Source organism: Chenopodium album, chromosome 18 (genome assembly GCF_948465745.1).
Source record: "Chenopodium album chromosome 18, dcCheAlbu1.1, whole genome shotgun sequence".
NCBI lineage: Eukaryota > Viridiplantae > Streptophyta > Magnoliopsida > Caryophyllales > Amaranthaceae > Chenopodium > Chenopodium album.
The window spans coordinates 49841950-49857196 of NC_137851.1; the positions used below are offsets into that span (position 1 = coordinate 49841950).

The 15247-nt window shown below is 34.1% G+C and overlaps 3 protein-coding genes across 4 annotated transcripts; 1 reads left to right on the forward strand and 2 right to left on the reverse strand.

Moving 5' to 3' along the window:
- Nucleotides 1–374: 374 nt before the first annotated feature.
- On the reverse strand, nt 375–4414 carry LOC145592509 (uncharacterized). 2 transcript variants are annotated; one of them, XM_081648989.1, is made up of 6 exons: nt 4098–4414; nt 3290–3407; nt 2837–2971; nt 2453–2587; nt 2225–2332; nt 375–744 (listed from the first exon to the last, which is right to left on the reverse strand). In XM_081648989.1, exons 1-5 carry the CDS (start codon nt 4248–4250, stop codon nt 2238–2240), a joined length of 636 nt encoding a protein of 211 aa, XP_081505115.1. In that variant the 5' UTR covers nt 4251–4414; the 3' UTR covers nt 375–744; nt 2225–2237. The 2 variants fall into 2 exon arrangements, with proteins under 2 accessions (XP_081505115.1, XP_081505116.1); XM_081648990.1 differs by having other exon boundaries at nt 375–680; nt 4098–4413.
- Nucleotides 4415–5754: 1340 nt separating this feature from the next.
- LOC145591019 (uncharacterized) lies at nt 5755–9516 on the forward strand. The gene is made up of 5 exons (XM_081647406.1): nt 5755–5856; nt 6483–6602; nt 7768–7818; nt 8412–8463; nt 8796–9516. Exons 2-5 carry the CDS (start codon nt 6486–6488, stop codon nt 8951–8953), a joined length of 378 nt encoding a protein of 125 aa, XP_081503532.1. The 5' UTR covers nt 5755–5856; nt 6483–6485; the 3' UTR covers nt 8954–9516.
- Nucleotides 9517–9928: 412 nt separating this feature from the next.
- On the reverse strand, nt 9929–13029 carry LOC145591020 (protein PIN-LIKES 3-like). Its single transcript, XM_081647407.1, has 10 exons — nt 12827–13029; nt 12574–12653; nt 12356–12480; nt 12059–12180; nt 11689–11877; nt 11503–11595; nt 10997–11097; nt 10843–10895; nt 10554–10739; nt 9929–10188 (listed from the first exon to the last, which is right to left on the reverse strand). Exons 1-10 carry the CDS (start codon nt 12959–12961, stop codon nt 10061–10063), a joined length of 1212 nt encoding a protein of 403 aa, XP_081503533.1. The 5' UTR covers nt 12962–13029; the 3' UTR covers nt 9929–10060.
- Between the last annotated feature and the right edge of the window lie 2218 nt (nt 13030–15247).

The following is a 15247-nucleotide window of genomic DNA, read 5'->3' on the forward strand; positions in this document are numbered from 1 at the left end:
AAGAATAGCCTATTGCTTAAAAATCTCAGCTTCGAGGGGTATCTTTCCATGATTATCCCTAGTAATAGGGGACAAGTGACATATGTGAACATGCAAAAAAAAAAAAAAAAAAAAAAAAATCATACCTCCTCTCATACCATAATGCCTTCCAACCTCGACTTATTCTGAACTTTACTTTGGGTCATTCTTAGTTATTACTCCTATACACAGTGTATATACTTGTAAAGTTAGAGCATTTACCGAATCTAAATCTAATAAATAAAATTTATTTTTCGTATGATTCACAAATGAAGAAATTCAATACAATGAAGATGGAAGAAGATTGAATTGTTAAGAAGAATTGTGAATGTTTTGCTAAATTCAAGTTACCCAACTTCAAAAGTAGCCATTATTTGATTTAATGACAAAGCAGTAGTTATTCTGTCTTAGGTTGCAACCCAAGCTAAGTATTGTCACTATTGTTACGGAAAATCACATTCTCAACAATTATGATCCTTTCAGTGACCAAAAATTGACAACCACAACTCAATCCAATTCAGTCCCGATAAGAGGCCTCCTGCAAATCTGTAGCTGCACCTCAACTTCCGAGCTGCATATGATGCTTGAATCAAAGGGAAGTCACCTTGATGGTCATACAACAAATTCAGCTGTCATGCATCTTACAAATTCTTAGGTGTATCCTGAAACAAGATAGAGGTGTTGTCACGAATCTTGAGGCAACTCCTCCAACAAGATTGAACAAACCTAGCGAAGAAAATAGGTTTAATTAGCCGGAGCTCCAAAATTTAAAGTGAGTCTATCCATGACCCCACTAAAACAGGAATTCTGGGAAACAGAGGATACCACCAATGCTTATGATGCTACTTAATGTAAATTTTAACAGAGGATATCACCACTTTACCCAAAGGGGCACCGCCAATGTTTTTTTTTGGACTCACTACTTAACTACCAATCACCTAGGCAGAATAAATGATGTAAGGCCAACTGGCTAGCAGAGATAGAGGTTCTGAATATATCAAAACACATTGCAACCTTCATACTAACACATTTACATCCCAGCTCCAACCAATAATTACTGGAAAAAAAAGTCCAAAACAAACAAGCTTAAAGAAGTAAATTCTAAAGAAAAGAAGATGAGAACATTTCCAATGCAACTGTTATCTTTAAGGTGAATCAGTTGATATCTAAACAATATCTTCCTAGTTCTATCCAAGTTGACAGCCCATAAGAATTCTTCAGTTGCTGACAACTTGGAAATGATGTAGAGGTATCGAACAAAGTTCATAATCCCTTGGCTCTATTTTACTTGCCTACTTCCGTATTCTGTGATTTATGTATACTAGTATCAAGAGTTGATTCAAAGCCAGAAATGGAGGCATTGCAGTTGAGTTCCCACACAGTCATACCAGGTTCCAACCAGAAGTCAGGGGTTCAAATCAAAGGTACCGCAGGTTTAAGTCCTGTTGGGAGCCTAATCAGTAGAGCTGTTACCCTGTTACACCTCATGCTGGGAAGACTTGAGAAGAGTTCATGAGCATGGATGCAAACTCTATTTACTAAATTAATCTAACTTTTCCCAATTTGGGTAGAGGCAGCAAGTTATTACCATGGATTGAAGGCCTGAGAACGGTTCTGAAAGAAGTCAGGCTTTGAAAAAGAAGTTAAACATTTAGTTGGTCATGAGCAGGGACACTGGATGATTAGAAAGACAATCAATAAAAAATACTTTGACTAGAGCAGGTCTACTGTTGGGTTTAAATTCTTGAGCAATGTGTTAAACCAATACTACTTCCGGCTACAATTCAGCTAATTGTACAAGATGAGGATTTGAGCTCTATTTGAAAAAAAAAAAAACGATAAGTTGAGCTTATTTATTCTTGGAAGCTTCCAGCAATTTCATCAATACAGGTGCAAGCTTCACCTTAAAAAGTTTGATCCTTCAGCTAATCTTATTCAAAAAGATAAGATGCACAAAGTAAAGAAACAAGAAATTTAAGGGAGCAGAACAATTCAAAAGAAACAAAAAGATTATTTTAGTGGATTAAGATGCTCAAGGTCATACAAAACTATAAAATACACAAGGTCAAAGCAGAAAGAAACAAAAAATAAAGGGAGTAGAAAATTGTAAAGAAAAATGACGGTGTATGTGGAGCTTAGTGGGATAAAACAGACAATGTGATCAAACACTGTAAAGGATCAACCATATGAAATTTAGAATTGATACCAAATGACTTGCACTAGTCCTCAATGCCATCCATGCGTTGCCGTACTTGTTCGAAAGCAAGTAGCATTGATGCCCGCACGTTTGCTATCTCAACCAGTTTTTCCAAGGCTGTATGTCAGAAAGATAAGATGTATGTTATACAATGAGAAAACAAAAGGTTGCTATAATTGATATTAAAAGTTCAGGGAACACGTGATGAGTAAAGAAAAAAAAGGAGAACACTCAAACCTGTTTCAAATGAAAGCTGAGTGGCTCCCAATTTAGGAGAACCTAATGCGCCAAAAACAGCAAGTGACTTTGATCTTTCCTTTTGTGCCTGTGCAAAAGGACTTGATGATCCACTTGGCGAGCTATCTTCCTTGGCTACCCAGACAAAAAAAGGAGATAATCAGTAAATCTCTCTGGACAGCTAGACCCAACCAGAAAGGATACAAGAAACAGCACACAAACATCGGTAAGACACAAAATGATTTTATAGCAGTTGAATCCAATATTTAGAAATGAGGATCCAGCCAAATCCTGATCTAACACTTTAACAGATAGTGTTTCACATTACACACAACATATTGCTCAAGCATCATCACCAGTTCATATAAAGTGACCTAAGTTTACCAGTTGTTTGAGATACGTCTTTGTGTCGCTGGCGCATACTTTCAGATTTCTGCTGTAGCCCACTATTTCTTTCTTTCATTTTCTCGGATTCTGCAGCATCCTCGGATACCCACTTGCAGAGAGTAAAATGTGGTTCTGCAATAAGTCAATACTGGAAGTTTAAAAACAAACATCTAGACTTGTTTAATGAAACTGTTAAGAAAGTTTGTATCGAGGAAATATACTAAGCTTCAATCTGCAAGAAAGTAGCATTTTTTCTAGTACTAGAAGTTCTAGAACCCTCGTTCTACATTTAAGTAAAACAGTTGAAAACAATATATTCAGATTGTATCCCCAACTCCTCTCTTTTGTCCCAATATTCCTATCCAATTTCAATATCATCTCTGACAACTTAAGATACTAAACTTATCAAAAGAATCGCCAATTCATGATAGTAAAATTCCAAACACTCACCATCGCCCTTTTCTACTTCCAAACGAGTGGCAGCTGAGTGTTCTTTAAGATCCAATAAAACACTATTGACGCGTGAAGTTCCCATGGAATAACGAGCACTAGCAAAATCAAACCATCCCTGAAACCAACGTGTTGAAAGCACGAGTATTAAAACCAAAAACAACACAATACCATAATCAAGAGACAACAGGGTAAGCAAAAACATAAGACAACACTTCCTTTATTGATAGCTCCAACCTCACCCCTTTTCTAAAGGGCTTTTTTCTAGGAGTGATGATATTCGATTAGATCATCACCGAGGGGAATCGCCGATGATCTAGACACCATAGCATGACATTACAATAACAATTGAATAATCGATGCCTTAGTTGTTTAGACATCATTCAAGTTCCTTGCAAGCCACCACTCGAAAAGGCAACGACTTTACCAAACTAATGTAATATACGAAGTATATGTCCATTATAATCAACAAGAACTTGTCACAGCTTTAGTAAACAGCTATAATACAAACAAGAGTGCATTTTCAGAAACATTAATCTGTAAAAAAAAAAAAAAAAAAAAAAAACTCCCAATTTGCATACAACAGAAAATCAACAAATTGATAAACACAGACATTTGAATATTATAGAAGAAAATCAACAAATTGCAATAGAGCAGAAATTAATCAAATTTCGTCCCTAGAAATTCATCCTCGATTTACAATCAATTTATAACAAGAAATTGAAACATAAATTAGCAGAAGATTGCAGATAACAAGTTGATGAAAAAGTAAATTAGGAATTGGGAAATCAAAGTAAGAAAATAGAACCTGACGAAGAGTGGAGGAGAGTTCATCGAGTAAAAGAAGGTAAGAATCAAGGGAATCCATGAATTTGAGCACATCTTCATCGTTGTCATTCTTCTGATTTGCATCTTCAGTAATATTAATCTGTTCGGTGATTGAGGATTCAATTTCAGACATATTTATTGATTTTTTGGGTTCAATTCTGGGTTTGATTCACTAATTTTGGGCTCTGCTGATCGCAAATTGGCAATATTGAGGAACTCACGATATTTTTGTTCAAAAAATTACGGAGTATGAAACGAGAAACAATATACGAAGTATTACTGTATTAGTATTTATCAAAAGTACCTTAAGAGGTAAGTTTGATCGAGGGAATGAGAGAACCTTTTAACTATGAAGTTAGAGATTCAATTTCCACAAAGTATGAAATTTCCTTACATTCTCTCATTTTTTCAATTTGTCTAGCCTGTTATCCTGGACTGTATTAATTTGTGAGAGGTTGCGGGTCTGATAGGACACTTATCTTACCTACTAAAATAAAGATAAAATGATAAAATTACCTACTCGGGTCCGGTGGATATGTGAGAAGTTCTAGAACAATAGGCCCTTTTTCCTATTAACCCAAAACCGTTTGTCTTGTATGCAGTTGACCACACCGTATGTAACACTGACTGAGTAACCCCTACAATGCTTTCCAAGTAACCCCTATAACATTGACCAAATAACCCCTTTAAGTCTTTATCACTGACAAAGTAGCCACATATAAGAATTTGTGAACTAAAAAATACGAGTAATAAAAAAATCAAGGGGTAAGATAGTCAAATTGTGTTGTTCGATGTGGATGTTTAAGACATTTCACCCTAATGAATTGGGTAACTGTTTGGCAAATTTAGTAACTGATTCTGGGTGTTCAATCCTTTGTTAATTTCATACGGAGTAATTCTTTGCTGGCACAAATGCTAAATGATGGGGAACTTCTATTGATCCGACTTGCTTTAGAGCTTATGTTAAGGTTTTCTAATCTAACAAATAAATATCAAAAAAATAACTAAACAAGTTAACTCATGGATTCACATTCACCTAATATTTTAACATTTATCTTTTCTTATATATATATACATATACATATATATATATATTATATATATATGTATATATATATATTTGTTATTTTACTGTGCAGGCACGCAATCGTATGTATAGCCTGACCCATCATATGTCGTGCAAGCCTCCTTAGGATAAAAGAATTTTTATATTTTTGGTGGATTGTTCAAGGTAATCAAGTCAAAACACGAGCTGACTTAGTATTCTTGTGCTTGTGTCAAAATTTTAAACTGATATACGTGCACCTTACATTGTTTACTGACTTGCCTCTCATGCCATGTTGAAGTAGTGATTAACTCATGTCATACCCAATCGGCCCTCATGCTGGCTCAACCTATGCCCACGACCCACCTCTAGTTGGATTGAACTAAGCTCGTGTATCTTGGAGACTTGGAGTTGGTTAGGTCTAAGGTCTAACTATATAGGCAGCATGTCTTGGAGGGTTGGAGCTACGACTAAGGGCGGTGAACTGAGCTGAACTGAGCTGAACTGAACTGAACTGAGTTGAGCTGAAGTGAAGTGAAGTGAAGTGAACTAAGTTTATTATACTTCACCCTTTATTCATCCCAAACTCCCAAGGTGCTATGTGATACTCTCCTCTCCCTTTCTCTGCAAATTTGCGGGAGCATACAACTCCCAAATTCCAGAAGCACAAATTGCGATTGCCCTAAATATTCAGGTTAGTTCCGAGTTTTGATGAAGAAAATATTATGATTTCTCCTTATAATTTTCCCTATTCTTTCTTTTTATTTCCTTTCTATATATCCCAATTCCAATTTCAAGAATTTATCATGATATGATCAACTAAAGGGCATAATTCAGCAAATGTTGGAATCAAATTGAACTATTTAATTGAAGTTGGAATTGTATTGGGATTATTTTGAAGATTACTTGAGTTGATGAACTGACCAATTTGACAGTGTTTCCTTGTTTCTTTAGAAAGATGCAATCAGAGTTTTGTGGAATGCCCAGAACCTGTTTGTTGAAATGCCTCAGTGAACACTTGAGAGAAATTTTTGTAATTTAGGACTATTTTGCATCTGAGGGAGTTTTAAAAAGCTAGTGAGATGATGCCAAATTTGATCTTATGTTTTTTAATCCATATGAGAAGAGACATGCTTGTTTTTTAGAAATCATTTCGAAATGTCGGTCAGATGGCTTATCTAAGACTAAGTTTAATATGGAGAAATTTTTGTGTACATATCTTGTATCCTAAAATAAGTTATCAAGTTTCATTCTTAGTCCTTGAAGCTTACTACTTCAGTTACCTTACAACTTATGACATTGTGCTTTGTTGCCTTGTAGATTATGGAGATAGATAATGCAAATATTGATTGCAATCAGGAAGAAGAGTATGTATTGCTCGATCTTGACGCGGTTTGTGGCCAAGTTGACATTCCTCCAAATGAACCATACATTTTATCTGTAAGTTATGTAAGTTTATTGGACAATTATATCTTGTCTTGCAAGAATCCTTTCTGAATGACTTATTGAGAAGAAGCCATATTGTACAATTCATCAATAAATGAATTGTTAGTAGAGTAGGATAGCTGATTATGACATTGTACAATTGTATGAAGACAAAATATTTTCTATTCTATGTATCCTTGTAAGACTATAAATCAATGGGATCAAATGTGTCTGGATCATTTTTATGATAGCTTTTTGGAGTTTCTCATTTTGAAAATCTCCAGGAAAATGTATCATGCATCAATTTATATGGTTAATGAGATATATGGCTGTTTTCCCCTCAAGTTTTAGCTTATCTGCTGTGCATAGTGCAAAGTTTTCTCTTTTGGCATAGAAGGTGATTAGATTATCTTCTTCTCTAATTATTTTTCTGTCTCACTCACTTGAATTACTTAGCATACAAGAGTGTATAAGTGTATCGTTACCTTATGTGGTCAATTGTAATCACGGAATCATCTCACATGTATGCTCCATTATGTGCTATTATGCTACGTGGATTTTCACCATGCTTATTCACTGTAAACCCTTAAGATCACATGATATGGAAACTGTTATGGGTTATCTTTCAAACCTAGCTATAGATGCACCTACTGCTTTTGGGGCATTCTTAAGCCCACATATGTCATGGAAAATGTCTCCACAGTTCACATGTTTTTATTTTGAACTAAAGGCTAGGTTTCATACATGTTGATCTCCTGAAGAGTTGAATTGGATCGTCTACCTCATTAAGAGTCTTATCTCATGCCACATATCCTCCTCTTTGTGCCACATTGTTGCTAGGCTGTTCTTCTGTAGTTCATATTGGTTTTATTTTTACTTTTGTTAGTTAATGTTAATAGTTTGTCAAAGTAAGAGAGGTTGAAATATAAGATGAGACACACAACAGAGTAGTAGATCTCTATCATCTTAGACCCCGCCTACAGCAAAATAAATTCTGGCTAGTTATTTTTGGTGTCCTTAAGGTGGGCCATCCCTTCTCTATGTTTTTTTCCCTTTTCATTTGAGCATGGAAAAATCATTCTTATAATTAAGGTTGACAATGCTATTTAAGTTTTGATTTTGTGTAATGTTGTATTTAGGTATTATTTTTATCTTCTTGATACATGGAATTTTGATGCAGGGTTTGGATACTCAGAATCCAGTACTGACCATTGGAAATAAGTTGAAGCTGGTGAGTCTCTTGATCCTTATGATTTCTTGCTAATGCTCAAGGTACATTTTTTTTTTCTCATGTTAAGTACATCCTGAATTTGGTCAAAGGTATCTTGCCCTGATTGTGTTTAATCACCTCATCTAATGGGTACAAGGGCATGGTCAAGTTAAGGACTATTATAGATACTATTTCTGTGTTATTTTGCATTCAAGTTTCTCTTATATCTCACTGTTTCTAGGACTCAGAATACAGTAGGAGCAGATTCCTGGCCAAGTTATCCCTTTGTTTTCTTTTTTTTTTTTTTTAAAAAATCAACATATTAAACTATAGCTGAACAAAAGATTTAGAACTAGAAACAAAAATTTGATGTTCAATTTCAAGCTAGGAGAAAGGTTTAGGGACACAGTAAGATATAACTAGGCTCTGTTTTTTTTTTTTTTTTTTTTTTTTTTTTTTTTTTTTTTTAATTTTTTTTTTTTTAATTTTAAATAAATGGGGAACTTTTCAGTATGCTTCATTGCCAAGTGCATTACTTTCTTGGATTTAGGCATTTAGCCCCTACTACTTTAAAAGATATTATTACATTTGTAACACTATCCTACCATTTGCAGATTGGACAATACGAAGAAACAATTGGAACATGCTTAATCTTTTCAGAGAATGGTGAGTTATATTTTCCTCTGTTATGTGTAGTCTTAAAGGATAAACATCAAATAAAGCATTAGAAAGTCATGTAGCAATATTGAGTTGAAGAACATTTTTTTTTTTTTTTTTAAATTTTTTATTTCCACTTTGAAATGGGAAGAACACCACAACTTGAACTGAGTCATTTATGCGACTGAAGAAAGCACAGACTGATTGTGCTGTTTTATATGGTTCTCCTACTTCTACTTGTGTATACGAGTATATCTAAACAAAGAAATACAAGTATCGTATTAATTTTTTTTAATTATTTGGTAAATGACTTAATAGTAATTTTCTACGATTTTTGGCAGAAAAGACATCTTTAATTCATGAAGAAATAGGACCTTCAGAAGCTAAACGTTTCAAGAATGATCGTACAGCTGACCCGAATTTGGGTTCATCCAAGCATATAAACAGAGACGGGGCTACAAATAGTAACACTAAAAGAGGCCCGGTGCAATTTTGTTGAATTGAGACCTAAAATCAATTTTCTAAGGAAAAGCATGTTACTAAATTAAAAAGTCGGGGCCCTTTTATAGTAGTTTAATTTAGGGGCCCTGTGCGGTCGACCACCCTGCACATGCTCAGAACCACCCCTGCATATAAAGCCTGTAACATCCCTCCACAAGATTCTAAAATTTAGAGTGCTAAGCGAAGTTGATGAGAAGGATTTGATGGAGAAACCACCTAATCCTCCCGCACAAGAAAATGATCCAACTAAGAAGAATTAAGGGGAAGGTTTTTCTTCAGATCCCCTGTCTTGGTTGGGAATAAAGACTTGTTCTATGTAGTAATGCTAGTAATTCAGAGTTCTAGTTTGGTCAGGCACTCCATATGCTCTGATACGGATGCATTAAGTAACTAAATATAACATGTACAGGTATGATAGCTAAGAATGCCCTCTGTATTTTTTGGGTTGCCTAGTTTAACGACTGCAGAGCGTGCATTCCTGATGTTGTAATAGCTGCCAAAAACGATGAATGAGAATGACCTGTTCTCTCTTTTTACACCATTTTCAGGTATCCAATTATGGTTTTGAACTTTGACATGTATTTATTTTTATGCATACTTAGTTAAATTCTTGGATCCTCCATTGGAGGGAGAGGCAGACCAAATTGAAGGAGTTTGCTTTAGGTAGTAGAGGAAGGTTAAAAGGAACCGGGGGGCATTTGGTGTGTTGGAATGATGGGAGTTTGGGAATTAGGTTGAAGAATAAAAATTATGTTGAATTATTGTCTCTTTTCATCTTTTGCTCACTTCCCATAAATAAAGTACTTAGAAGAGGGGGTGATTAAACCGCCTCCTCACCTTCTCAGTTTTCACCTCACAAAACACAAACCAAAAGCCAAGGGAGTAGCAGTAAAGTGTGAAAAACACGCCCTGAATAACTACATGAGTACATGTTGTATTTTTCTATATTAATCGTGACTCATTAGACAATACATGCAACATTTTTACAATTTAAACAACTAATTTACCGGTACATTTGAATTTTCCTTTAAATTTCTTAGAACAACACTACAACCAAAGCTAAGATTCTAGGTAGATATTAACCTAGGTTTAATTCGCTTTCGAACTATGAAGATACAAGCCACAAGAAGAGAGTGCACCAAAGAGTGAGCGCAATTGGGGACAAAGCATAAGTCCATAACATTATTACTGAACTTTCACTCTCGACTGTTCCAAACATCTCTGTCATTGTACCTGCAGCAAAATCCATAATGAGCAGCTTGTAACATAATAGAACGTAAACTTTAGACTTGAAACAATGAAAATAACATCTAATGTCGATAACAATATATATTCATTCAAGATTGTTGATATCAAGTTTATATATTGATATTAAAATGTACTTCCATGATCTTTTCTTAGAGTTTGTACGTCTTGTAAAAATATAATAAAGTGTGATTAATGGTGAAAGCTCAATACATATAATTATTATGCGCCTTGTAAAAGTAGAAAAACATTTTGGGGAAGAATAATAAAAGTTTAACCGTAAGACCATAATCCCAAGGGTATAAATTAGCAAAATTCAAACACAGTAAAGCTGTAAAGGTGATGTTACTTACTAATGTTCATTGCAGGTGGCACTGCGTATTGAAGAAGAAGAACAAACATAAACAGAGGATTGAATTGGATGATGCCAAAATGCACTGCTCCGCGCACAATAAGGATGCCCAACAATGGAAGAAATATATACCGAACTGCTATGATTCCCATGACTACACTATGCTGGATTCTTGATCCTTTTATGCCTGAAATGCATCCGACTTGTCAGAACTTCTTGATTCTTACACCTGTTAGATTGAAATCATATTTATAGAACATTAGAGGTAGATTGAGTTTCTAAATATATACCTCCAACAAGACTTGCCCCCAGTATTAAGGTCATGGCCGGGACAGCTGCATCTCTGTTTTAACAGTTTTATAGAAAGATTGACATTATTATCTGATATACTGAAATCAAATAAGAGTTCAAGAGTGTATGTTCATAGACTACAACACTACATACCCAACCAGATAAATGGAGTCCTCAATGATATGGAGGACAGCTTCATTACCAATAAGCAAATTGCGTAATGCAGGAATCATTCCAATGATAAACCCAAATATCTGCATGATTATAAGAAAGTTACTCGATCAGCATAGTAGAGATTTAGCTTTAGCAAGCTAGCCTATGACAGCGAATGTGATAGTTCATGGATTTTGGAACTATAATGAAATCAATTATGGTTAAAAATACATGAATGACAAACAAATACTCGTGTGAGTGTATGACATCTAAAAAAATATGGCAAAGATAGCCTGATTGCATACTCACAAAAGAATAAGTGAATAACATAGTGCTCTGTATGTACAATGATAACAGTAAAAATCAATGCAAATTATCACTGTTTCAGCCTTTTAGGACATCCTAAAACAAGAAGCATCTACATGTAACTGTAATTAACAATTGGAGCGAGGATAGTATATACGAGCATTGATGGAATATTAAGAGAAAGGGCGATGAGGGAATACCACTGCAAGAGTTGAAGGTGCCAACAATTCCTTGAGACTGATCTTGTCTAAGAATTTGATTATCCAATTCTTTATACTAGATGAGGAAGGAACCTGTTGACCCATAAAAAGGAGTAGATCATATAAAAGCAGCTTTTAATAGCTTATTTGATCAAACAGTTGAAAACTAATACTTGAAAATTTTACCTCATTTCCTAAATCCATTAGAGAATAACTTGCTCTACGTAGAAGGGGTTCTACATAGCTCTCTGATGTCGACGCATTGAGTTCATCACTAACTTCAGTACGACTTGCAGGTACTTCTTTCTCTATGAACTCCAATGCAGATAGGCGGACAATGTTGAAAGCATATGACCAGCAAATTATGGCCCCTAACTGAAGCATTTGATCGCACACAGACAGAGTTGACAGTTCAGAAAGCAATATGACAGACCAACATAATGATAGCATACAAGTGTTCTCTCAATCCGAGATCAATAATCACATTCCTATTTCAAGTTACACTATCGATGTGATGACCATTCATATGTACAAGTGTTCAAGTTAGCAATCATACCGCCATGGAAAGTGAAGCGTAAGCCATGCCATAAGAATAACAAACATCAGGCGCGCCAAAGGGTCCACCCTTCTCTTTACATAGTGCAGGGATGATGATAACGGGCAAGTTCCCCAAGTTCCCTAATTCGGATAAACTCAAATAGTAAATTCTAAGGCAGAAGCCTTATTTACAGAACCTATACTGAAGGATGCAACCTTAACCTTGAAAAAAAAAAACATTGACAACTTCATTCAAAGTATCTTAAATTGATATATATATGTGACTCGATCTAGCATGTTATTTCGATATATATACCTGCAGAAGATGAACCTATAATGAGGCCTTTTAGATGCCTTGGAGCTCTTGTAACTTTCACGAGTACCCATCCAAGCGCCGAACCTAGAAGATTTGTGATCAAGACATTTACTGGCATAAACCACCTAAAAATGAAGACAAGAAATTAAACAAAAAACCTATGAAACATATATCAAAGAATGAACGAACGCATACACAGTATAGTAGGTGTAACTCACAGTGTGCGTAGGCTCTCATAAGTCACAGTTTGTGCCAAGCTGCTACCCACAAAAGCCGGATTGTATACAAAATACACAAGCTAAATTATCCAAGAAGAAAATGAACAAGATTAAACACACATAGAAACGCGGTTACATTAGAATGGGATACATAGATCCTCTCCGGTTACTAGACCATATATATGTAACTCGATGATCCAATAATAAGAAATTCATATAAATTTGTAACAAAAACTAAACATATTAATATTACCTTGTTCAAGTACTTCCTCGAAGTGTCACGCAAGAGATCAACACGATCTATGGCGAGTAATGAACCAATCGCGGTGATGAGAAGAAGCTTGATAATGGGCATGGAAGCTACAACAAGTAGATCTAGCACCTTCATCTTGGCAACTTAGTTATCTTATCCGACCAAATTTAGTCCTGTAACAAAATCAAAGTCATGTAAATCAGTTTATACCCAAAAAGATTGGATGTTAATAATAGTTTCAAATGGTTTTATAGCTTTTTAATTTTTTATATTATGATTAACGTTTATTACACGTAACATACGGAGTAGATTAAATTGGAGTTATGATGAAATGATTGAAATGGGTTATGGTAATATGTTGCATCACGTGGACGTGCAATTGTTCGCAATTTTATTGTCCACCATCATAATTATTGTATAGTACCTATTCGACGAACCATTACAATTCAATTCTTTTTTAACAAACATTACAATTCAATTCAACTCAACAAACCCTATCTATATACGTAATATATCTATCTAACATTTTAACCACACATGAGTTGATGACTATATGGCACAACTAACCCAAAAATTAACCCTTCACATCTCTCAAACGAAATTATGGCATTCGCGAATTTGGCTTTGTTTTTAAAAAAAAGGGGGAAAAAAAGGGTTTGTTTGAAGTTATCTAAGGATGGAGGAAGTAGTTTATACTAAATGAATATTTTATGAGAGAAGGAAATTAGTAGCTGAACTGAAATTAAGCTGAAATGAATAGGCCCTAAATACTAAAATAATTATCAAGTCATCCCTTAAAGTACATGTGTTGCATTCACAATAAAAATTATCCTCCCAAAATTTTATATTTTTTCTTTTTTTTCATGATAAAAAAGTTAATAATAAAAACTTAAAATAATTTATCAAAATAGTTTAAATAATAATTTAAGGGTTAGACATCAAAGTGGGTATTCGAAAAGCTTACAGTCGGATTCTAATGTACACTAATTCTTCGGAAGATTGATTCTTTGCAGGTTCTTGGGGACGGTGTCAGGGCTTGTCAGAATTACAAGTGTGTCTCTGGGTATTCGAAAAGCTTACAGTCGGATTCTAATGTACACTACTAATTGTTCTACACTATTGTCCTTGCTCTTTGGTTCCAAACCTACTCCCATTTCTTCCGGGTGGTTATTGCGTGATATTTAGTCTGCTCTTTTTAGTCGTTTTGTGTGCAAATTTAGAAAGATCCCCTGTTCTTGGATTACTCCGACTCATTAATTGGCCACGAAAGCCTGACATTGTCAGCTTTTGTATTTTTCTTTTTGACTTGTTTTGTTTTTAAGTTATTCTTGCAGTGAGCTTCTGTATTTTTCTTTTGACTTATTTTGTTTTTTGAAGTTATTCTTGTTTAAAAAAAAAAAAAAAAAGAAAAAGAAAAGAAGCTGCTATGGTAGGAGTCTAAGAGGATAGGGCGGATCGTGCCTTCATATTATGGGAAGCCTTTGTAAGTGAGGGATAAATCAAATGATTTGAGCTCTTCTCCCGATTTTAAGAGATTTTGAAATCGATTCTTACCCTCTATCCTTATTATCAATCTATCAATCAATCAATCAATTATTAATTAATCTATACTAAAAGCAATTAACCTATACTAAAAGCGAACCTAAAATAACACTTGTCACGGTGTCATTAATAATTTTCCCTCCTTTTTGCACTTTCCTTTTTTTTTTTTTTGGCCAAATTTTAGTGACTTCCATTTTATAAGCTACAATAATACTTATTTCTATTTTGACAACATATCTAATCCAATCATACTCAATTAATTTTTTTTTTAACATATATTCTATATACTATTAATCTTTTAGTTACAAAGATACTAACATAGATTAAAAATAAGGTATTGAAATATATCATTGTCCAAGATTATTATAATATTAATAAGGAGTATCAATTTTTTCCTCCAACATTAATCATTTGACAATAAAATTTATTTTAATTAAAGAAAAATCATTTTGGTAGCGTAATTTGTATGAATCTTAAAATTATACATAACGTTTATACAAACAACTGAACAAAATTATTTTATTATATTATACTCCCTCCATTTTTTATAGGCTAGAGTTGGATTTGCACATTTACCGAGACACAACTTTAATTATCAACATCTTTAATTAGAGATTATTAAAAATTATGATTTTTTTTTATATATATAAAAGCAGACAATATGACAAATCCAACAACATAATATATTATCATATTTATATTGTATATTGGTAAAATAAATTAAGTAAATGATGACACATGAATAGTGTAAAATATTTTAACTCAACATATATTGAAAAGTTCAATCTAATTACTCTACACATTTTATGCAATGAGATTATTAAAATTAAAATAAAAACTGCTACTACTCACTATAAATATATTTTAAAAAAGTTGATT